The 23,743-nt window shown below is 55.6% G+C and overlaps 1 protein-coding gene across 1 annotated transcript in view; it reads left to right on the top strand.

The window, feature by feature from the left end:
* The window catches only part of IGSF9B (immunoglobulin superfamily member 9B), a 103,085-nt gene that overhangs the window by 10,481 nt on the left and 68,861 nt on the right, over positions 1–23,743 (top strand). The window contains exons 2-3 of the mRNA XM_073320740.2: positions 15,495–15,692; positions 19,211–19,357. Coding sequence (XP_073176841.1) covers positions 15,495–15,692; positions 19,211–19,357 — 345 coding nt within the window. The remainder of the gene's footprint in view (positions 1–15,494; positions 15,693–19,210; positions 19,358–23,743) is intronic.

Below are 23,743 nucleotides of genomic sequence, written 5' to 3'. Positions count from 1 at the left end.
CATGCAAACCACGGAAGGGGGCGTTGGCCTCGAGAGGTAATCCTCAAAGTGACCAGGAGGAGGTGCCAGCTCAGTGGTGAGTGGAGCATCCCATGGCAGGAGGGAAGCGGTTGGAGGCTTTGTCCTTCAGGTGCTAGGTAACCATGGTCTGTTCTTTGGAGGCTGCTCCAGGAAGAACCAAGATACCATGGCTGCTGCTTGAAATGAGGAAAGGAGATGAACCCCGGTGTCCTGGTGGGCACTGTGTCCAGTGGCTTCTGATCTCAAGGCTGTGTGTGTGAGCTATAGGTGAACACCTAAAAACTCCAGCATTTGGCCACGTGGTTTCCGGGGGAATTTTATTTTTAACAACTTCTACATTTAACTCAGCAGAGGCAGCATAGTCTAGTGGGCAGGGCACTACTGGGAGTCAGGAAACCTGGGGTCTGGCCCTGGCTCTGCCACTGACCAGCTGTGTAGCCTTGGTTAAGTCTCCTCTCGTTCCACCCTTTGTCTTGCCTACCTAGATTGCAAGTTTTTGCGGGCAGGGGCTCTTAGTTTGTGTATAATACACACCGCACCTAGTGCAAAGGTTTCCTGATTTCAACTGGCACTTCTGTCCTACTGCAATGATTCCCACTTCCCCAGAATTGATGGTTACAATCTCAACTACAGCTTACCCGAAGTTATTTCTCTAGGAATTGTCTTGATTTTATAGTCCCCTTCTCTCATTCATGTGGCCTGGAGGATGGTGGTGGAGACTCGTAAAACAGCATTTTGGAAAGAGGTGGTGGGTGGAGGATGAATGCTGTCTAGCGCACTGGATGGGAAGACCTAAGGACACTTCCATGATCTTGTAGTCTCTGATGGTGCTGGGGGAACTTAGATCATGTCTCCTCTATGGTTGCATGTATTTTACAGGACCACCAGTGAAAGCCAGGTCCCCTCTGCTGTATGGTTCTCGGCTTCTGAAGAAGGAAAGGGGGGTTGGAACCTGAAGCTTCAGGGAGCCTGGTTACTCTGAACCTGATGCATAGACCATTAATCTGTCACCTCTGGTTACTCCAGGTCTTCCCCTCCTTCCTTCTCCCTTTTCTGTTGTGTGACCTTGAGGCAAGTCACTTGACCTGTGTGTGTCTCAGCCAATCCATCTGGAAAATTGGGTTTAAAAAGCAGGAATCTTGCTGCAAACCCAGATGCTGCTGCTGGGCTGAGGTGGAGAAGTGAGGAGGGAGGGGGAAGGCCTTTGATTATGGGACTAGTGGGGCTGTTATCCAGCCAGAGGGGTGGGTCAGGGAGGCAGGTCCCCTCAGAGCGACACAGATACCCCACCAGCAGTGCAGACAGCCAGCGTTCTGCAGAGTCAGACCGGCTTCCTCAGTAGTTCTTTAGATGACTGAACAGCTAATTGCAGCTTTCTGTCATGTGCAGTTTCCAACGGGCTGAGCAAACCCCCACAGCTCAAGCCGAGCCACTTGCTCCTGTCATGTTCCGCTAGTGATGTGATCTGGGAGGAAGGCGGATGGACTCCAGCTCTCTGCCACCCTCCTAGTTAGCAAGGGTGGGGTCCTTGCCATCTTAGTTTCTCCCTAGAGCAGATCCTCCTGCTTCCCTCCCTGCATTCTCGTGCCTCCCCCTGATGAAATGCCAGTGGCTTGTGTTCCCTGATCCCTGCAATATTCCGCCTTCGATGCTGTGAATGGGATCTGTCAAAGCAGATTTCATCTCTGCACTGCAGATTCTCACACCGCTCTGCGGGGTGAGAAAAGGCCTCTTTGTTACTGGTCTCTGAAAGCTTTGGGTTGGGCTGATCCTGCCACCCCGGGGTGTGTCTCTGGTGGATACATCATCACTGCCTTGGGGATGGGTAGCGGGGCGCAGCTGTGGCTTATGCATCTTTCCTCTCTACTCTCCAGAAACTGGGCTATGATTGGTTGTGGGTGGAGGGGAGGGTCGGGTCCAAATGGGACAGCGGTACCTCTATGCTGATTGGTGGAGGTGCATGCAGGGTCAAGGCTTCCAGGCCTCTGATTGGTGGTGGAATGTGGTGGGGAGGGGGGGGATGACACATCTGTCACTGGTGTCTTGGCCCCTGATTGGCAGGGAGGCACATCTCTCAGGCTTGTTGTCCAAGTCCCAGCTGGCCCTGTGGAGTGGCAGAGTTGGTCATTGAGCTCGTTAATTACTTGTTGATGTCAGGGGGCCCTGAGCACATCACTCTCCGGCGGGATGGTGCTTTCGCGTCCTCTGAGCTTTCCCGTGACCTAAAGTGAACCTTGCGATTGTGCTGGCTGAGTGCGGAGAGATGGCTCCAGCGCACGGGGCGCCCCGGGAGCCTCCTGCTGCACGGCGTCCCGGGGCACCAGCGGGGCATTAAGGGCGCAGGCAGCTCTGCGGGCACTGGTCCCGGGGGATGGAGGGAAGGCTCACGTCGCCGTTCAGGCAGAACTGACTAGGGTCGGGTGTTTGTCTGCTGCCCCTCTCTGGCTTCCCTGGACTGGTGTCTCATCCATTATCTGCCATAGGGCGCTTTCAGGGAGAAAGCTTGGCTGCCCTGGGGCAGGGCCAGGGTTCATTTTACCTGATTGTGTGTCTGTGCCATGCTGGTCCGTAGGCAGCGTGCGTGATGAGTGTACCAGTTTCCTGGTATGGATGTGAAGAGTCCCCCAGCCAAGCCCCTCCAGCCGCTTGAGAATCCCTCAGCTTCGCCTTCTCCCTGGGAGGTTGGGGTTATCTGCATTTTCCTGAGGGACATTGAGCACAAGGAGGGGGCAGGTCAGGGATCTCTGCACTCAGAACCAGGAATGAGACTTGGGGATCTAGACTGTGACCCTGCCCTGCCCTGCTGGAGTCAGGCACAGAACCCAGGTGCCCTGACTCCCAGCCCGCCTGCACTAAATGCCGGACCCCGCTCTCCTGCCAACCTTGCACTCTTGAAGAGGCTCAGAAGGTGCATTCGTATGGAATTAGTAGTGAGAGGATGGCAGGGTTGAAAACAGCACCATGCCCAATGAGCTGCCCTTCCTTTTCTTTCCCCCCACAAGCGGGAGTCCCATGTGCTGCAGTCAGAATCTGGCACCCTAGAAAGATCTGGGGGTTGGAGAATCTGTTGGAAATGTCCATTGAACTCCTGCTGTTGCCCCTTGGTGAAGGGGGAGGGCGCCACGATGGCTCTGACCCATTGGGATAGCCCTGGGAGCGAGATGGCCAAGTGAAGCAGTGAAACCCAGCTCTGAATATCTGAAGCCTTCAGGCATCCAGATGAGCTGACCAGGCTATCTTCTACTTGTCATGAGCTGGGTGGCTCTGCTCGGAAAGGCGCAGCAGCTTGGAGTGCACATGCCTTGCCTTCTGTCAGCTGAAGGGAGTTTACGGGGAGGTGGAGGGACTGCAGGAGATTCCAATGCTCAACATGTCTCTACTGGATCAGGGTGATGGGAGATGTGCCCATATGCTAGGGAGCGTATGGAAATATGGCAGTGGGGCGTCTCCTCTCTGATCTCGCTGGTGAAGCCTTACTCACTGACTCCTATTTGTGAGGCAGGTGTTCTCTCCACTTTAGAGATCGGGGAAACTGAGGCACAGAAGTTGGGTGTGTTGGCCAAAGGAGCAGAATGAGCCTGTGGCAGAGCTAGAAATGGAAATAGTCCTGACTCCCAGTTCCCTCTAACCCATAACCACAAAACAATGTTTCCCCTCAGAGCTTGAAGTAGCCCCCAAGAATCCTGATGCCCAGGTTCTCCTGGAAGGAGCTTGCAGTAGAATCCAAGGGACTGACTACTTGGGCTGCTGTATGCTGCACGTGTTCTCTCTGGACTCAAAGACACTGCCACAACTGCGTGTGCATGGTTATATTGTGTTCTAAAGCTTGTTAGAAGGACTCGACGGAGCATGGGAGGGGCACTCCTCACACATGGACTGAAATAACCCCATGAAATGTTCAGAGACCCTAGTTCTGCCTTTCCCTGTCATCGCTGATTGATGGACCCAGCCACAAATGCAGTACCTGTCACCTTACATTTGCTCTGCTCCACTATTCCATCTGTCGTGTCCCAGCTCAGGGTTTGACACGCTGCAGTCCACAGCTATGGTTCTGTGTTGATCCAGACTGTTGGACATCCCCGCTGGCCACTCTGTGTCCTGGGGATGATCGTGGGGGGGTGTTTGGAGGGCTCATGACGGGACAGCAGAGCCATGAAGATGTGTCCACCAGGATGGTGGGGTCCAAGCTGTCAGAGCTGTAACAAACAAGAGGCCCTTTCTCGCCCTGCCATGCCCCACAGAAGTGAGAGAATCCACAATGCAGGGGTGAAATCAGCTAACCGAGCTATCAGAACGCCTCTGACACCTGAATGGATCCTACAACAGACAGTGTCCGCTTAGAAAGATCCTGCCTCATACGTGATGTGCTTGTCTCCTGCTGCTGGCTTCTATTTCAACCCAATGGGCTGATAGGCTTGCAGAATGGAAGCGAGATGCAGTGAAAGAGGTGGGGGGGAGGAGGGAGAATGGAATATGTCGGGGGGGTGGGGGAGAGAGAGAGGAGTAGAGTTACTTCTATTGCATATACACTGCCCTGCCCAGGAGCAGCCGGGCCTGTTTGTGCGTGGACGTTCCATCAGGGCCACATTTTGAAATGTGATTACCCATGCCCTGCATACGTGCCAGCCCTTCATTTCTCTGCCCCCCCCCCCCCCGTGCAAAGTGGCACTTGCAGAGTGGTACTTGTGCGTGCGATTCGTTGAGTTGCGTGGGGCTTTTTTGTACTGAGATCTCTTCTGTATCTCTCCATATGGCCAATCGTAAGCATTCAAAAATCACGTGTCAGACCACAGAAATTACGAAATGTTTTAAATAATACCTTTGGGATTCTTTTCATTTGCCCTCCTGCTTTTAAATCTTTAGGTCCCACATGGGTCATGCGCTCAAGCTTTTCTTCACAAACGCAAGGGCCGGAAACCTACTTTGTAAATGAAAGCTGAAATTCTCACCTGATCGCATGCCTTCAGGAGCTGGGGCTTTTAAGAAGAACACGCAATATTGCGAAACTTGTAAAACTCTGGGAGCTGGTGACGCTGATCTCTCCAGCACCAGTCACACTCGTATCTATAGTGCTGTGGTGTAAATGGTAAGTTTTTGGAGTGCACCATGGGTGTGCGTGCATATTTTGTAGACTCAACAGGTACCTATAAAATGTGACCCCACCCTGATCTGTCAGAGTTACTGAAGAACCCTCTGCGTTTGAGGATAGTGTCCCATTTCCATGATCTCTTTTGCCAGATCACAGATGCAGTTAAATGCCTGAAGGTATCCTAAATGTGTGTAACTGAATGGGACTGTCACCAAATATACCCCTTGGGTTGGAGGTGCAGTTAGCTTTCCCCTTGTCCCTCTTCCCTGCTGCATGGGTATGGGATGCAGGCATCTTTTGCGAGATTTTGAGCCCTGTGCTCCTCACCCTCCATCAGGGAGGGGAAGTTACTAGACTGGAAGGGTAATTCTGGGCCAAGGCCACTAGTGTGCAGGCAGAATGAAACTTGCTAGAGAGACAAGGGCATCTAGCCAGGTATGTGAACTGAGCAGGAGAGGGAATCCAGAGTGAAGAGCAGGGCTGGGGGGTGAGAGCAGGGATCCCCACAAGAACTGGGTGCTTGTAATTATAATGGATGGCAGACAGCTTTCCTCAGGTGGAGGTGAAGCCGAGCCATGCATGTAGTTACCCCACTGGCTTTTCGATTAGATATTGGCACTGCAAGCTGCCAGAAACTGACCTATTTTCCTTCACTTACATCTCAGCACTTCCATTCCAGAGGCTACTGCAAGACATATGCATGCTGCCCACTTCCTCTGTGCCAAGCCTCTTTAGGTGGTAGTGGGCATGAAGCACGTGGCAACCCGTGAGGGTAAAGTTGCAGGTGTGTGTAGTGGATCCTGCTGATCCATGGGCCCTGGAGGTGGGAGAGGACCCGGCCCATCAGGGTGTGCAGGCGGCTCTGACCTGCCTGGACTTTCCTTTCCAGTCTTGGAAAGAGGGAGAGGGATTTCAAACCGAGCTCGCGATTCATTCGGTTCCAATGCATCCCTGTTTGTTGCAGTCTTTAAGGGATGCATTCAGTTCCTTATCCAGGAAACGGCTTAGAGCTGGGCCCCTTGTCACTTGGTCCTGGCTCCGTTTGAAATGGAGATGTTTTTGAAACACCCGTGTGCACCCATGCACGTCTTTCTCTTGCTCAGGCTCCCTTGTGCATTCCTTTTCTTGTTCATTTGTTCTCTCTCCCCACACTCATCTGTTCCTTCCTTCTCTCTCTCTCTCCATTTGCCCTGTTGGTTCTCCCGTTCCTGTGTGTTCACTCATCCATTCTCAGCTTCGCACTTTGTGTTGCAGTTTCTCCGTTCACATACACACTCCCATTCCCCTCTTGTTAATGAGCTGCTTCTGGGAGCTGAAGTTAACCCCCTCTGCTGCCAGCGGGTGGGCTGTGAATCTTTGTCCAGCTGACATTGGCTTCTCCCTAGCGCTCTCCTGATTGGTCCCTCGCTTTGGCCATGCTGCCGGGAAAGGGCTTATTGCCAGGCCAGTTAGAAGGGAGGGAGGAAAATGGAGCATTTACCTCTGCATGGGAGAGTTCTTGTCTGTTCTGCTCATCTTTCCACACAGAAAAGGGGATGATGCAGTCTGTCCCTTCCAACTTAGCTGCTACCACCTCATGGAAGAATTGCAGGTCCCAGAGTCTTCTGCAGGGATTTGTTCCATCACTTCTTAGCTGTCCACCTGCCTTGTTATGTGGATGACTTTGATTATACCCCTTGGTCTTAGCCCCCTCATGGCCTCATTTCCTGAAAGCCTGAGCACCTGCAGCTCCTGGTGAAGCAGTGTTGCTTCTAGAACTTGGGAAATCAGGCTGAGTCTTTGCCTGGGGCTGAAGGAGGGGACGGTGATCTTCAGAGATGGATTGCCGCCGTGTGGAGGTGGCCGGCAGGGACTTCTGTTGAAGAGAACTCTTCAATCGCCTTAGCTTCTGGGCACAGGTCAATGGCTGATGCTCATGAATCACCTTTCCCCCCAGTGATCCCCCGAACACTTTCCAAATCCCATCGCTGATCAATACAGTGCCCTGGCTCTGCCTAGCCTGTCAGAGAGACCAACACACGTGTCCTGCCTCTGAGTTCGCAGGCTAAGGCAGTTTGAGATGATGATGGGCCAAGCAAGGGGGTTCAAGCAGTGCAGCGTAACATACGGCGCCTTACAGAGAGAGTGAAGCTGATTGAATGCTGGTGGTTTTGAGAAGGGACTGAGGCAAGAGGGGGAATCCAAGGGGTGGGATGGAGTGCTGGGGGAGGGCTTCGGAGGGGTTGCGTGAAGAAGACAGACCCTTCCAGGCGCAGGGAGGTGAGAATGGGAGGGAGGGAGTGAAGTGAGGAGCATTGGGGGCTGGTCTCAAACCCCTCAACTTCACTTGGGTCTCAGTGACAGGGAGCCAGTGGAGAGACTTGAGGAGCAAGGGTTGGGCGGGGACATGGTCAGAGCAGTGGAGGAGGAAGCCTACATTACCTGCTGGGTAGATGGGAGAGGGGAGGGTCCAGAGAGAAAGCTTGGAGATGCCATGCCATCTAGCCCCTGGCATCGGGCCATGAGACACTTGTTGGCTCTGGGGGGGGGGGTGAGCTAGGAAAGAAGGGGAGGATCCTGCCTGTGAGGGGTGAGGAAAGGGAGGGGTCCCAGACAGCTGTGAACCCAGGAGGATGGTGGCGGTGGCAGGGGAAGGGGTGAGGTGGGCAGAGGGGATCTGCGTTTGCTGTGCATGTTTTGAGGAAGCAGCGGGGCACCCCTGAGGAGACATTGGGGAGATGGCCGCAGGCTGGAGAGGGAACTGCAGAACTGCGAGCGTTGCCACCAACAGCCAGAGCATGGGAGGTCACTGGCACAAGTGTAGAGAGAAGGGGGGCGATGAGGGAAGCGTGCAAACAGCTGGGTCGCCAGTACCCTGGGTCTTCCCCAGAGGGCCAGGAGTCCCTTCCTGAGATGTGTACTATGTTCCCTTGCTTCCTTCTCCTCCCCTCCCCGCATGTGCTCAGAGGCCTCCATGCTGCGATGTGCTAGAGAGGATGGTGTTAAAGTGGTGAGGGCTATACATTAAATGGCTCGTTATTCTCCTGGCCATCCTCGGTGCAAAGAAGGGATGCCTGCAGGGCCGGGGGCTCAATGGCTTCCTTCCAGACGTCATTGGACCCTTTGTATCGGGCCTCAAAGATAACGCGCCCTGTACTATTTTTGTGTCTCTTCTGTAAAAGCCTCTTTGAAGCTGCCTCGGAGAATGGGCTGTCCTGTCCCAGCGATTCAGCAGGCCCTGAACGCAAAGATTTGACGCTTCAGGGCTGGCGTTATCCTGAACGCGAGGCTGTGCGTGCCAGTGCAGAGAGCTTCCTGCTCCTGCAGCCCCAAACTCACTCAGCAGGAGGCACTGTAAGGAATAGCGTTAAGGATCACCCAGCCCGTGGCCCCCGTCCTCTCTCGACCAATCCCCTAGGCAGGGCAGTGGGGAAAAGGTGGTACCGTGCTGTCGGGGATCCATCCTGTGGGTAGCTTTTGCCTGTTCTTTCCTCTCCCCCAGGCTGGGCAGGAGCTGCTGCTGCTGCTGCTATTTTTTTCCCCTTTTGTGCTGAGAAGCTTGAAGATTGAATTACCGACTTCCTGGGAGGAAGGGCCGTGAAATACAATCCAGTCGAGAGCAAATTAAAGTTGGTAATCGTGCCCAGAAACCCGGAGGCTGGCTGTGAATGGCCACGGTGGGGATCAATCCGCTGTCTGGCCTGACATGGCACTGGGGATCTGCTTCCAGTCGAGACTTGCTCATTCCCAGCTGGAGCCAGGTGGTGGGCTGGGAGCTCCTCTGCCTTTGGTCCCTTGCCATCAGAGCAGCGTGGGCTGTGCTCTCATCAGATCTCGGCGAAGCAGCATCAGGCCTGGATGGTAGTCAGATGGGAGCCCGCTGGCTGTGGCAGGAAGTAGCACAGGTCATCCTTTACGTGGTGGTCTTCCCTCGAGTCAGCACCGAACCCAGGATCCCAGCGTTAGGTGGGTGGCGGTGGGAGGGGGTTGTGCGCTGTGCTCTTGCTGGGGTGTAAATGGCTGACACAACGTGCTATGCTCTGCACTGACCACAAAGTGGGCTTTGTTGGCTAGCTCAGTTCTTCACAGCCACATTCAAACGTGATTGGCCTTTGAGAGAGTCCCTCCGGGTCTGGATGGGTGGAGCAGAGTGCCTCAGTGTGGAAGAAGCTTGAGCTGCTGCTGCCTGAAGGACGAGGACTTCAGCCGGCGGAGGGCCGTATCGGAAGGGGTCCGAGGGCATGTCAGCCGAGCAAAAGCTGCCTGTGGGCTTGCCTGTTTGAGCGAGCTTGAATCCAGCGAGAGCAGGTAACAATAGGGGTGAAGACAGTGCAGCGTGGGTCTCGGAGGGGGCTAGTATGCCAAGCACCTTCTCAGGGTCCATGCTGGGCTTGTATTCCCCATGCTGAAGCCTGCGCACGGTTGGCTGTGCGTACGTACCCTCGGCTGGGGAGGATGGGAGCGTGGGTCCTGCTGTAGCTTATGACTGAGGTTGCGGCTGTTCTTGGGATCCGCTAACGCTGTGGCAGTCCATGTGAGCTCTGTAGCTGGTGCCTTCCTTTCGCTCCCCTTGAGCGCTGTAGCCCTGTGGGGACCGCATCTGCTGGCGTGGGGTAAGGTACAGTTTGCAGCTGGCTGGTGTTGGTCCCTTCCCCCTGCAGCTGGCCAAAGGTGTGTGAGCTGGTTGGAATCTGGCTCTGAAACAGGTTCAGCAGCCACGGGGAGAGACTCGTTGTGAATGGGACCTGCGCACACACGCCCCGATCCCAAGAAGTGGGAGCAGAATCTTCAGACCTGGAGTGGAGCAGGCGACGCTGTGCTGGGCTACCAAGGGGCTTGCTCTACAGCCAAGCTGGGAGCATTGGCTCAGCAGGGCTCTCCTGGCCCGCACCCAGTGCCAGGCAGTCCCCTGGCCTGGTGATGCCAATGACCAAGCTCCCTAGGATGGGCACCGTCATTGGGTCTGCTTGGCCTTCGCTGAGGAAGGACTGGGCCCTGTGCTACTCTGCAAGGCTGCCTCTCTAACTGCATTGCTCTTCCTCCCCCACCACCATGCCTTTCCTGGTGTCCCTTCCAGGCCAGGCTGGGCCAGCCCAGCTCCTGCCTCTTGCTGGTGGGGTTCAAGGCACTTCCTAGTCTCGCAGCCTTCCCCCCATTGCTCTGTTTCCTCTTGCCATGGGAGCAGCCCTCCAGCATCCCCACGCTGGGTTGGGAGCAGGGGTCTGCTGTCGGCGGAGCCCCGCGAGCTGGGTTTCTCTTCCCCAGGCGTGAGCTACTGGAGGCAGGTGCTGAGAACCGTCACTGCTCCCAGCACACGGTGTCCCTGGCTGAGGGGGCTGTTTGCTTGGCAGCGTGTGTGGGGGCAGAAAACGAGCGTTATTGGACCAGACGGAGATTAAAATTCAGGGCGAGAAGCTGGAGCTGGCGGAGGAAACTGCTGTAATGGGGGGAGAAGGGAGCTGGTGCTGCGTCAGTACCAAGAGCCGCTACTGCTGGGTTTCTGGGGCCCTTGCTGTGCTTTCTCCCTCCAGTGAGGCAGCCTCTGGGTCTCCTGGCCCGATCCTGTGAGGTGCTGAGCACCATCCACTCCCACGGACTGCAGGGGGCTCTTGCACTGAGGCCATGTCTGAGGCGTGTAAGGCAAATATCGAAGCCCTCTTCGGTTGATCTTTCACTCACGCTGCCCAGACCCTTTGGGATGGTATGGCTGAGACCTGGCACGCTCATCCCACCAGCGCTCCTGGGTTGGAGGGCACAGGTGGCAGTACGGGACCAACTGGCGCTGCCAGTGCATATGGTGGTGTGTCGTTCCCTGTTCGCCAGCCAGCCCCTCCCCTTGCCCTTCCACTGCTCTTGCCGGCCGCGTGGAAATCTGAATGCTGCTCAGGTGAATGGAGGGCCTGGTGCTGACTGGAGAGAAGAGAGCTGGGGACTGTGCCAAGGTGCATTAAGTCCTACATGCACTGGCAGGGCTCCAGCTGTGTGTTAGGGAGACACTGCAGCTGCTGAGTACCGGCGAAGGCTTGGATGGGCTCCGAGCTTCTGCACTGCACAAGCTGCTAGTCGGGGAGCACTGGGCTGGCGAGGGCGTGGGAACCTGCTCGCTCCCTGTTGGGCGGGGGGCTGGATGGATGCAAGTCCTCGGTACCCTGAGACTTGGGGGCATGGTAAAGAGGTCTTGCAGATCTTCCTGTGGGGCAGAAGGGCTAACACCCTCTGTCTCCAGACTGGGGTGGCTGTGAAGTCACCCAAATGCTGCAGCCCTTGCTCAGCCAGTCATGCGCCCTCTTCCCTGACTCCCCCCACCCCATCCCCCCAGGAGTTAAAGGAGATTAGCAGGAGTGCGAGATTGGACCCTCATCCAGGAGCGCTGCTGTGACTAGCAGGGGAGCCTGCCCCTCCTTCCTTTGTCCCAACTCAGGCTCCCACAAGGCACCCTCACCAGCATCGGTTTGAATCTGGTGGCTGCGGTCACATTTTGATGGGGGGGGAGATGGTCCTACTGGGGAGCTAGGCAGGTGGTTGGGGGATCTCCGGGCAAACCCCATGATTTCTCCTGCTGGCTCGGACCAGGCTCCTGGGCAGTTTGATCTCAGATGCCGGCTGAGGCCTGAGGAACGGTTTGGCCTTCAAATGCCCTGTGCAGACCCCAGCCCCTCCCTCTCGCTGCTGCGGCGGCTGTGCTGTATCTCCGCTACGCTGTGCGGAGCCTGCTGCGGCATCTGAAAGCAGGAGTCACTCCAGAGCTACGGGGGTGCATCTGGAGCTGGCCTGTGGCTAGCAAGCCATGGCTTTGGTCCCCGTAGCATGGGGTGGTTGCATTGTGGGAGGAGAGGATAGTAGCACACAAGGAAATGGCCCCAGGGCACTGGAGTGGGAGAGGATGGATGCCAGTCCCTCAAAGCATTGCAGATTTCAGGGGTGGGGTGGCAGCTGAAGTCACCCCATCAGCTGACGAGGTGCGAAAGCCTTGGCCTCATTAGAAATGCAGCGATAACGAGGCCCAGCAAGGTGCAAACAAATCCTGTACAGGTGGTGTGAAGGCTGGGGGTGGGATGATGGTGGTGGAGAAGGCTGCAGCTCCTTGCTGCATGGCTCCCCTCTGCTTTTAGACGTGCCCCTGCTTCCTGGTGGGGTGTGCCTGCGTGCATGACCCGAGTGATCAGTTACACTCCCAGGCGAGAGAGAGAGCGCCCCTCCATGCCCACATGCCAGGTGCTCTGTCTACTCCTCTGCACATGCGACCACACCCAGCGTAAACCCTTCTATTGTCCCCAGGTCCCTCCTAATACACCTGCACCCCAACCACCCCTCTGCCACCCTTCTCCCTGTTACACGTCACCCCGGGCACACTCCTCCTCCGGCGACAGACACCATAGCCTTCGCCCATTCCCGTGCCTGGGCCGGGGTGCTCCGCTCCTGGCTGGTGGCCCTGCGCTATCAGGCTGGTGCATGTTTTTTCCCTGCACTGGCGCAGCTGGCAGAGGAGCGAGTCTCTGGCTGCTGCCTACGCGATCCCAGCAGGTGCCAGAGCCACCTGGCTCCTGCGTCCCCAAAGGGACTTTGGTTATCGGCCTGCCCGTGGGGGCCGTTTGCTGGCTTACGTTTGTGTCCGAGCCAAAAATAACCAGGGATCTTACTCTCCTGTTGTGGAAAAACAGTGATGTCACTATTGGCCAATCAAAGCTGGCCCTGAAGAGCAGAGCGAAGGATCTGGGAACATGCCTCCCTGAAGAACGAAGATTCTTCGCTGGTGGAGGTAGCGGCAGCCTGAGCAGCTTCCCGGCTGCGTGCGGAAAGGAGCCTTTTCACGCTATAAAAGCTCCGATACCCGAAGCCGCAGGCCCACGGAGCCGCTTCCCTGATTCCCCAGGCTCTGGCTTCTGCAGGATCCAGGCAGGAGCTGACTGAAAGGAGCTTTTAAAAACCGCTGCTCCCCTGCCCCTGGGAGAATGACGTGGGCTAAGGGGAGTGCACAGCACCTCCAGCCCCCAGCCTCTTCCAGCAGGCGTCTGTGCAGGGAGTGGGGCAGGACGCGGGTGGTGATGTGGCTGACGGCTTTTTAAGCCCCAGCCTTGCTTTGCCAACATCTTTTATAGGAGCGCTAGTTTTGGGGGAGCTCGCAGCATTTCCCTGTAATGGATGCTTTGGCTGCCGCAAGGCGCTCAGAGGAACAGCAAAGCTAGCCGCTCCCGGCAGGGGGTGCTGTGGGGCATGGTGTAGGAGCGGCAGGGGGCTGCTAACAGCTGCTCTGGCCCTGACTTGGTAAGATTGTGCAGAGGCTGGTGGGGTGAAGCTTGTGGGATTTCTGGTTTGCCAAGGGTTTTAACTCTCTCTCCTTGCCGTTGTCACGCTGAGCTGGGCTGGCTGGCAGCAGAGGCTGGCCCTGTGTGCCATGAGTATGGTACCCACAGGCCTTACGGCACAGCTCCTGCTGTGGAGAGACCCCTTGAATGGGCCTGTGCAGGGTGGGACTGCGTGGGCTCCCACCCACCTCCCAGCCCTTGTAGGAGAACAGCTGGTTCGCCTCTTCTCTGAAGCTGGCTCAAAGGATGGAGAAGGGGAGGAGTGGGTATGCCACAGCAAGCTGCTGTGAGCCCTGCACTTTTCTCGCAAATCCTGTACCGACTAATAGCTTGCCATATATACTCCAAGGGGAACCACAAACCACTGCATTACCCCTGAGATTGTGCAAAGCCCGGCGGAGCCATGTAGGGGAGGCAGTGTGTCCTAGTGGATAAAGCACTGGCCTTGGACTCTGGAGATGTGGCTTCTGTTTCGGGCTCTGCCACTGCCTGCTGGGTGACTGCGAGGAAGTCCCGGTGTCGTTCTGTGCCTCAGTTTCCCCATCTGGGAATTGGGGCGAAGGATGCTGATCTTTGTAACACACTGAGCTGTATGAATGAAGAGTGCCAGGGCTTGCTTTTACCTGGCCTTGAAACATAAGCTGCCCTGGGGTGAACATAGCTGTTCAACATTGAAATTGCAGAACCTCCGTGGCACAACGGGCCTTTGGTTGTAGGACTGATCTGAAAGGGTGCGTCGTCAGCAAACTAGCCCCCCCTAGGCTTTGGGGTCAGGGCTGACTCAAAGGAAAGAGCGCCACAGCACCGTTCTCTGCAGCCCGTGGGTCTTTTCTCTCCTGCAGTGACCTGACCTGACGCAACCCTGCTAAGCCTGGGGAGAGTCCTGTGTTCGCAAGGGGAAATGGGCTAGCCGCAGGCTCCCGGTAGCGTGTGGGGAAGGGGCTGGCAGCATGCTTGGGGGGGAGATGGAAGATGCCCGTTTGGACGGTGGGGGCTAGCTCTGGTCTTCGGGAGGGGGTGATACGGCTGGTGCAGGTTAGTGGGGTATGGACATGGGAGGGGGATGTGGAGCTATGGGACAGGTGTCCTGTTCTGGGGAGATGCCTGTGGCAGGCTGGGTGGCCAGAGGCTCGGGGTGAAGGGCAGGGCTGGCCCAGGGTCTGGGGCTGGATGTGTCAGGCATCCAGCTAATTGAGCAGCTGTTTTAATGACGCTGTCACCGCCTGCTGGGCTGAGCCTGGGTGGCGTCGGCTCTTTCCCCTTTCGAAAGGCCCGTTCCAGGGGTTCGTAGCGCCTTGCGATAACTGGCTGGCGGGGCGACTGGATGTCTCCCCTGCCGAAGGGAGGAGAGGCGTCCCTGAAGAGATTATTCAGCAATGCAGAGCGGATCGAAGAGCTGTGCATTTCCTGCCCGCACCTCCCCCTCCTCTTCCTCCAGAAAGGGGAGGCAGGGGCACCCGCATGTGGGAGCTTGAGAGGAACCTCACCTTGGAGGGAGTCTCCACGTGCTGAGGGGACCAGAGTTGTGTGTTGGTTGTGGTAGCTGCTGTTTCCTAGCAGGGTGGAGGAGCTAACTGGGAACATGTTGCCCTTTGGATGCTGTGACTCTCTAGGTTTGTATAGTGTTTCCCGTTCTCAAACTGCTGACGGAGATGCCAGCACGATCCATCCCCGGCGCCATGGCGAGCCGCAACAGAGGCCTGTGGAGTGGGATATCCTCCTTAGTCTGCTGGCTTTCCTCCACGTGGCCCTGCTGTCCTGGTCTGCTCCTAGTCTTTGGCTAACATCAGGGGGCACTGTGCTGCCGGCTTGCTGCCCTTCAGAGCCTGGCCGTGCGCCCTTCGTTAGCATGGCGCTGTGGGCGACTTGCTGCACGGTCGGGGCATGCTCCTTTGCTCAACACCCCAGCGTGGCGGTAGGGAGCTCAGCTGCTAGAGGGAGTGTCTCCATTTCCTAACCAGGCCCAACTGCTGGTACCCAAGCTCTAGTGTGCCCTGTGAAAGAGTCGGCATGTGTACCTGCAGGAGTGAGGAGAGGGGCTGCTTGCAATAAAAGCTACTGACTTTGCCCAGCTCGTTTTTTGTTTTGTTTTCTCCCAGCTGCCCACGGCTCAAGGGAGGAACCCGAGTTTGTGACCGCTCGTGCTGGCGAGAGCGTGATCCTGGGATGCGACGTGATCCATCCGCTGACCGGGCAGCCCCCTCCCTATGTGGTGGAGTGGTTCAAATTCGGAGTCCCCATTCCCATCTTCATCAAGTTTGGGTTTTACCCTCCCCATGTGGACCCAGAGTATGCAGGTGAGTCTCCGAGCCATGGGCTCCTGTGCTGAGAGGGGATGGGGCTTCTGTGGCCCTTCCGCTGGGCTTGGTGCTTCAGCATCTTCACCCGGAGCGACCGACCTGCCGTAGGCTGAGGCAGATGCATGCTGTGTCTTCCGGCCCTGAAGCACATCCTCCACCCCCCCGCCATCCGGGGAGGGCGGCATTCCTCTGCTCTGTTCCCCAGCATGCTGACTGTGTGTGAGGAGCGCAGTGAGAGCTGGCTGCTCAGCACAGGACTGTCTCCTGTCTGCCCCCTTCCAGGAAAGACACTCTCCCCCTCTCCCTTTCATTCCATTCTTTCCATGCGGCTGGCTTTAATTAAGCAGCAGCATCGGGAAGCCAGCTGGGCTGTGTGGGATGAAAGGAGCCAAGGCAGCAAAACTAAGGGCAGGCGTTGCTGCTCCCTGGGAACAGCGGAGAGCCTGGGCTGCTGTTTTTGGGGACAGGGGCCTTGCTTGGTGTCCTCACTGGAGGAAGCTGCTGCCACCCATTTCCTCTCTGCAGCAAGGGGAACTAGTCCTTCCACTGCGTCTTGCCCTGTCCCACTGGTGGTTTGGTTCCAGGGGACACCCCTCGGGGGGGTGGGGGGGGGAGAATGAGAATGAATTGGGTGAGTGGGGCGGGACTGAGTCAGGAGGTACTGGATCCAGAGGTCCCCAAGGTGTAAGGCCAGCGTCCAAGCTGTTGAGAGAGCCGGAGGTTCTCAGACACCAGGCCCCTGCTGCTGGTGTATCTGGGGGCTGGGGGAGCTCAGCACTTCTGTAAAGCGGGTGGGCGGGGGAGAACTGAGTAAGCAGGTTTCAGAGTAGCAGCCGTGTTAGTCTGTATTCGCAAAAAGAAAAGGAGGACTTGTAGAACCTTAGAGACTAACAAATTTAAGCAAGGAGACTGGCCTGACCCTGTGGAGTGACTTCATAGAATATCAGGGTTGGAAGGGACCTCAGGAGATCATCTAGTCCAACCCCCTGCTCCAAGCAGGACCAGTCCCCAATTTTTTTTGCCCCAGATCCCTAAATGGTCCCCTCAAGGATTAAACTCACAACCCTGGGTTTAGCAGGCCCATGCTGAAACCACTGAGCTATCTCCCCCCCCGCCCCCCCACGCCCAGACTTGCCTGAGGGGAAGGGGAAAGGGAGAGCAGGCAGTGAGGGGTCCCCGTGGGTGGTTCCATAGGCCTGCTTCCCATGGGGACCTCTGCCCTGTGCAGCCCCGTTTGCCCATCACTGGCTTCCTAGGGGCTTGTGCTGCATCCCTTCACCATCTCATAGTCCCCTGTAGCCTCCTATGGCTTCTGGGACCTAAGGAGGGTTGGGATCTCACAAGGCAGATCAGGACGGGGAAACGTGTTGGAGATGCAGCAGCAGCTGACTATCCTGGTGGGGGGAGGGGATGAGGCACAGAAGGGGTCGTCCCTGTGCTCTGGTGACTGTGGCAGGTGTGCAAAGCCCTGGGGTGAGAAGCTATTGCATCTCCTTAAATGCCCTACCAATCCCCTCTGGCCGCTGCCAATTGGCCCCTTGAAGCAGCAGGGAGCTGGAGGTGCAGTGTCTGTTTCTTGCATGTGGTGCACGGAGCTGCACGGTGGTGGTAGGGGAGGAGGGATCACTGGGGATGGAGAATAAATGCCGCGCAATCCATGTCCTGAAGTGTTGGATGGGGAGTGGGAGGAGGCAGGGAGCCTATTACCATGTGGGCTTTGATCCCAGGCCTGGGTGGACCCTAAACTAAAACCATGGAGATGCACAGCTGCCCCTGAATGATCCCCCAGTGAGATGGGGAGAGTAACAGGACGCGGGAGAGCAGTCCCTTGGCCAGGAGGCAGGGAGGCACCCTACAGCTGTATGGTTGGCTTGTGCGTGGGACTTGGCAGACAATAGAGGGGTTACTGCCAAGGAGGTATTGACCGGGGATGGGGGGAGGGAAGGGGGTGGCTTCCTCCTGCAGGTAGGTACATCAGTTCCCTGTGGTGCTCTCCAGGAAGGGGAGGAGGGATAAGGGGTGGGTGGGTGTGTGCGCACCCTAGGAGCAAGGGAGAGTCTCAAATACTCCAGCCCTGCCTCCGCTTCCAGCCAGTGCCATCACTCCCAGGTGGGAGTTGGCCAGGAGCCCTGATTCCCAGCAGGCAGTGTGGCTGGGGAGCTGGCAGTCCCTGGAGGGTGTCCAGCAGGGAAACGAGCTGGTGGCTTGCTGTATGCTTCTCTGGCCAGGAAGAAAATGATTCTCTCATGAGGGGCTGGGGTTTTCGTCCTCTCGCTCTGGCCTGCGATTGTGCCCTGGCCTGCCCTATTCCACCTCCCCACCAACCCTGCGCATCAGCCGCAGGTCGCCCCTGGTTTGCCCTTGGCTCTGCTGCGAGTCACTTCAACTTCGAGCCTCCTCGGCTCATGCCTCAAGGCTGCTTTGGATCGTTACCTTGAGTGGAGTTGGCTCTCTGTGCTCTAGCCCGTCCTTGGTCAGCAGGGGGGTGGGTTAGAGCCAGTGGGGCTGGTGGTTTCTGTGGTGGGAGCACTTAAGCACTGGAAGCTGGGTTGTGAGGCTCCCCTGGCATGCCGGCTGCCCCACAGCTGCATGGGGTAGCTCTGAGTCACTGCGAACATGGAAAAGACTGACCTAGAGGTGAAGGGTGCCTGTCTCGTGGTCTGTCCCCTGGATGCAGTGATGTGTGCTAGCCCAGAATGGGGGCATGTTGGAGCGTCCTCCTGCGGGAGGGCTGGGCTGCCTTTCAGAGGGAGCAATTCTGTGGCAGCAGTGGCCGGTGAAAGGGCTACAGGACACACATTGGCTTCAACACGGTGCTGGAGCCAATCTGACGTGTGTCCATGCAGGGCCCCTCTGCTGGCAGCAGAGCAGGTGCTCTTAATCCTAGGCACACTTCCTCGTTGCAGCAGGTCGTCTTCCTTTCTGAGACATGAGATGAAGCCCTGTGTCCCAGATGAGCTCCGAATCCACGAGGCCCTGACCTCCTGCTCTCTCATGGTCTGTTGGCCCTTCCTATGTCCCTGTGGCATAGATCTCAGATTTGCAGTGTGCGTCGCCTCCATCTTCTTTAGCATGGGGCTGATTGTCAGCAGGGATATCCTGGCTGACTGTATGGGCAAGTGAGAACTTTCTAAAGCAGCTTCTAATTCCGGGGGCCTCAGTTCTTGGGTGCCCAACCTGAGACCCCTGTGGGAGGTGAGCGTCCGCAGCTGTCTTTGAAGTCAGCAGGCCTTGCGCTGCCTGGAAAACTGGGCCTGCGATGCATTGTGTAGTGTTGGGCCCCCAAAAAGAGAGAAATCAGTGGCCCCTTTTGAAAAAGCCTAGCCTCAATGTCCAGTGGCGGAGAGCCAGCCTCGGCTGGGAGCAGGGTGGACTCTCCGCAGCCTCTGTAAGTGCCATTTGAGAGGCTGGGTGTCAAGTGGTGGGTTGAGGGGTGAGGCTGATGCTGCATTGCGGCTTCAGGGCCCCCTTTCCCTGCTGAGAGCTGAGTCCCTCTGACCCTGTGTCTCTTCCAGGCCGCGCCAGCCTTCATGACAAGGCGTCCCTGCGCATCGAGCAGATTCGCTCCGAGGACCAGGGCTGGTACGAGTGCAAAGTGCTTATGCTGGATCAGCAGTACGACACCTTCCACAACGGCAGCTGGGTGCACCTCACGGTCAATGGTGAGTCGGAGGTGGGGGGGCTTCCCTTCCGCATGCGTGTCTCTGGGCAAACCTGCTGCTAGCATGTGACTGACCAGAACCCCAAGACACCAAGTCCCAGAGCTCAGCTGCCCTCTTGTCTGGTCTGCGCTGTCCAGTAATGAAGCCCTGTCCCTTCACCCAGGCATCTCCCTTCTCCTTTGTATCTCTGTTGAAACTGCCAGCGAGGGCCTTCCATCATCTCTGGTTTCCCACATCCTGTGTTACGGGGAAAGCAGCCATCTGTCAGGAACGGGCCTCGAGGCCCCATCTGCTGCCATTTCTCAGACCGTGCTCGCAGCAGCCAATACGGTAGCGCCAGGGATCCGGGGATATCCTAGATGGAGATTTCAGGTTGGGGAGAGGAGTGGATGAGAGGGAGGAGGGGAGATAGTGGGAGAGAAGGGATGGAGGAGTAATACCAGGAGGGTCTCTAATCAATCAGCAAAGGGCTTGAAGCCTCACAAAGACACCTGTGGAATAGATGAAAGCTATAAAGTGAAAGAATCCCTATATGCAGCAATGAAATGCAGCCCCCTCTGGAGTGGAACATGGCAGCTGTTTAACAGTAATACTTATACAACTATTTGGGAAGCGAGGCAGTTTTATACCCCCGTCAAAACTGCAGTGGGTGTTGAGGTAATAGGATATAATTCTGTTGGGACACACATGCTAACATCCCTTCAGTTCCCCAAATTTACCAGAGCTCTTTAATGACCACAGCCGGTCAGGACCTAACTTCTATGTGGCCAGCAGTGCTGGCATCAATACGAGGGAATAGCCCCACTTAGTGTCAGCAGTTCCACTTCCCGTGTGTCCTTCCATGTAGCTATTCCTTGGAGGGCTCCCATCCAAGTTGTGGCCTAGCCCATCTCTGATCTGCTCGATACAGGTTGTTACCAGTCTGTCTTGCTGCCCCTCCTCTAGTTTCTGTGTCAGGGCTGTTCCTCCAGGTTTCCTTCGCAGCACTTTTCAGAGTGTCCCGTGCTCGTTGTGTGATGCCTGGGAATCTCTCTGGGAGGGAGAAGGGCCCAGAGCTGCCCTCCTTCTCCTCATGAGAGGCGACGGGGAGAGAGATGGACACGTAGTACTGTCTATTTATCGTGCTTACCTAGCCCCCACCACTGTGGTATCTGAGAACCAGTCTTCAATATCTTCACAACCCCCCTGTGAGGTAAGGGAGCACTACACTCCCACTTGACAGCTGGGGAATGGAGGCCCAGAGAGACTAAGTGACTTGACTATGATTACCTAGGATGTGTGTGATGCTGCAGGAATTGAACCCAGGCCTCCAACAACCCAGGCTTGTGCTCCATTCACTGGACCATCTCTCATGGGTTATTGTGAGGTAGAAGGCCGGTGAGGTGCACTGGGACAGAGGTAGGCAGCTGCTCAGACAGCAGCTAGAATAGGGTAAATCCAGGGAAATTTTAGATAGTGAGCAGTCAGGGACCAATCCGCCAAGTCTGGGAATAACCCAGCTGGGGGCAGGTCTAGCCTTCTGAGCAGGACCCCATGGGGCAGGACCCAGGATTCCGCATTAGCCTAAGGAATGTGGTTCAGGGCTCACTGTGCATTTGGTACACCTGAAAGGTGCAGAGCAGACTGGGATTGCAGGAGGCTCTGTGGGCGTGGGTGGGATGGGAGAGCGGGAGTGTAGCATATATATGCTCTGTATGAGCAAGAGGAAAACCAATGAAGGTAAGAAACACTGGCACATGGCAGCTCCCCTCTCTTCCTTTGTCACCTTTCTTTATAGCGTTCCCTTGGCTGAAACTGCCTGAAATGTGTCTTGGGTGGGTTTGCTTTGTCCTCACAGAGCAGCTGGGGGACCAGTGAGCTGGTCATCTGCGTTCTGCTAGCGAGTTATTTTTTTGTCACTGCTTTTTAACAAGTTGATCAGATGAGCAGGTGGTCATGTCTCGACGAGCCTGAATCCCATCCTGGATGCCTGGCTCCTGACCCTGCAAGCACTCCGCTGGCAGTATGCCTGTCAGGTTCTGTGGGAATATTGCTCGTGGAATATTGCAAGATTGAGCCCCAGGAGTTGGTCCAGGTGAAGGAGAGAGGAACTGCCTGCTGGGAGATTGCACTTGGACCTTGCCAACATGCAAGTGGTACCACTTGTGTTAAAATCAGTTGAGTTGCACCTGTGCCAACCTGTGTGTGGGTGCACGTAAAGCTGTTCACATTGGTTGATATTGGCATAGCTTACTTTGATCTGTTGCAAAGAGAGTTAAGTGTGTCCGCGCAGGAGTTGCACCCATGTAACTGAATTTAACTTAACTGATGATTTTTTTGTTTGTTTAACTGGACCCATTTTTGTAAAGTTGCTCCGAACCTGACAATGGACTACACTTAAATTTCGAGTTTGAAAAGCTTTCTCTTTGGGGTGCGTATGGGTGCTTGGTTTGTTTGCAGAGAACAGCATTGGCAGCCTACAAGTTTGAGCGCACGATACATATTCCATAGGTCCTCCCTTGGGCTTCACGCTTTCAACTGGAATAATAAGCCAACCATTGAGACTGAGAATCTGACTGAAAAGAAAAGAATTTGATAAGGAATGCGCTTCCATTCATTATTGTATTTAATCAGAGCCAGAAGGGTGCCTGGGGAAAGAGGTAAGGAGAAGTGGGAGGATGCGGGGTGACAGATTTTGATCCTTGTACTTATGCTGGATAGCACTTACACTGTGAGTAGTCTCATTGGCTTTCATGTTACTTGGGAAGGAGTAAAATTCAGCATGTGTCAGAGGATCAGAATCTGGCCCTTTTTTGCCCTGGCTTGTTATGTATTCATTCTTATAGTTCCTATTTAAAGATCTCGGTCTCTTTGTGGTCTCTGAACTCGGGTAATGCTGTGAGCAGGATTTTTGAGAACAAAATGTGCTTCCTGATGATGCAAGTGGAGATGGCTCCACCAGACTGTACTCTAGCCTGATGCACGAGCACAGACTGCTGCTGTGCCCCTTTGCGTGTGGATTTCAGGTTGCGTTAGGTAACAAATATAAATGAAACCCATCTCAAGCCGGCAGCTTTTGCCCACAGGCTGCTGCAGGTCAGGTCTAGCAGAGCTGTGCGTGGAGGAGCCCCATCCTGGAATAGTGGGGACAGGATCAAGGTCTATTCCAAGCCGGGTGTGGGAGGCCTGGGACTGAAATAACAGGGAATTGTGTAGGTCAGGATTTACAGGAACGAGCCGATCCGGTGATAGGAGAGGGATAATGGCTAGGGATGCTGCCGATCAGGATAGCTGCATACCAGCAGGTGCAAATGACAAGCTTACGTATCATCTGCCAATTCAGTGACTCTTCGCCCTTCTGTAGCGCTTCCCATCGGAGACTTGCAAATGCTTTATACACGTTAACTAGTTAAGCTTTGCAACACCTTTTGTGAGCTGGCCAGCGGCTGTGTGAGGATTGCTTTTCCTTCCTCTGGAGTGGAGCAGGGCAGCAGTTTAAGAGTGCACAGTGGCACTGTGCAACTATATGAAGGGCAGGAAATAGATGCCTCAGATCAGTGGAAACTGCAGGTTGCCAAGGTACTATTAGGTAGCAAGGACTGGCGTTAACCCCTCCCGTCACACACAACGTCCCCAAGGATCTGAAAGGGACACGTGGTGGGGATTTCAGTTCTACATTTCATCTAGAAGCTGGCATCTCCAGCAGCAATGGGTAGGGAAAAATGCTTGCCTGTGTCTTGCAAAGTTCTTGGCTTTGGTTAAAAGTCCCAGGTGTGAACACCTATGGCAAGTGAGTTCTTCCCATTCAATATCTGGGTGTGCGCTTCCTTGAATGGGAAGAAATGTGCTCTATTCCAGCCGAAGGGCCCCTGAGCAAGGCCCAGTGGAACCCTTCTCTTTACTCACTGCGATTCAGGAAGAATAAATAGCTTCTAGCCGGGGACTACTGTAGCCAATGCTTGAGGTTCATTGGCCAAGCTACATGGAGGGGAGCCCAGGGCTGGAATAGCCTGTCATCGTTGTGTTTTTGTTTTTTTTCCCCCAATGGAAGTAAACTTTTCTAGACAAAGACCCAAGGGAAGGAGAGCAGATGTATTCAGCAACTTGCTGCAATGATAAGTGTAGTATAACTTCTCTTTAATTTCAGACAACGCACAGTCAACTTGTGGCACTTGTTGGCAGGGCATATTGTGAAGGCCAAAACTAAGACGGGATTCCAAAAAATTCGATAAGTTCATCAATGGCTAATACCAAGATGTCAGGGATGCAACCTCGTGCCCTGGGTGTCCCTAGCTGCTGACTGCCAGACGCTGGGAGTGGACGACAGGGAGTGGATCACTCAATGATTGTTGTTTTGATTCCCTCTGAAGCACCTGGCACTGGCCACTAGGATGCTGGGCGAGATGG

The sequence above is a fragment of the Lepidochelys kempii genome, chromosome 22, assembly GCF_965140285.1.
Source record: "Lepidochelys kempii isolate rLepKem1 chromosome 22, rLepKem1.hap1, whole genome shotgun sequence".
NCBI lineage: Eukaryota > Metazoa > Chordata > Testudines > Cheloniidae > Lepidochelys > Lepidochelys kempii.
The sequence above is the reverse complement of the archived record's forward strand: the minus strand, read 5'-3'. Positions and strand labels throughout refer to the sequence as shown.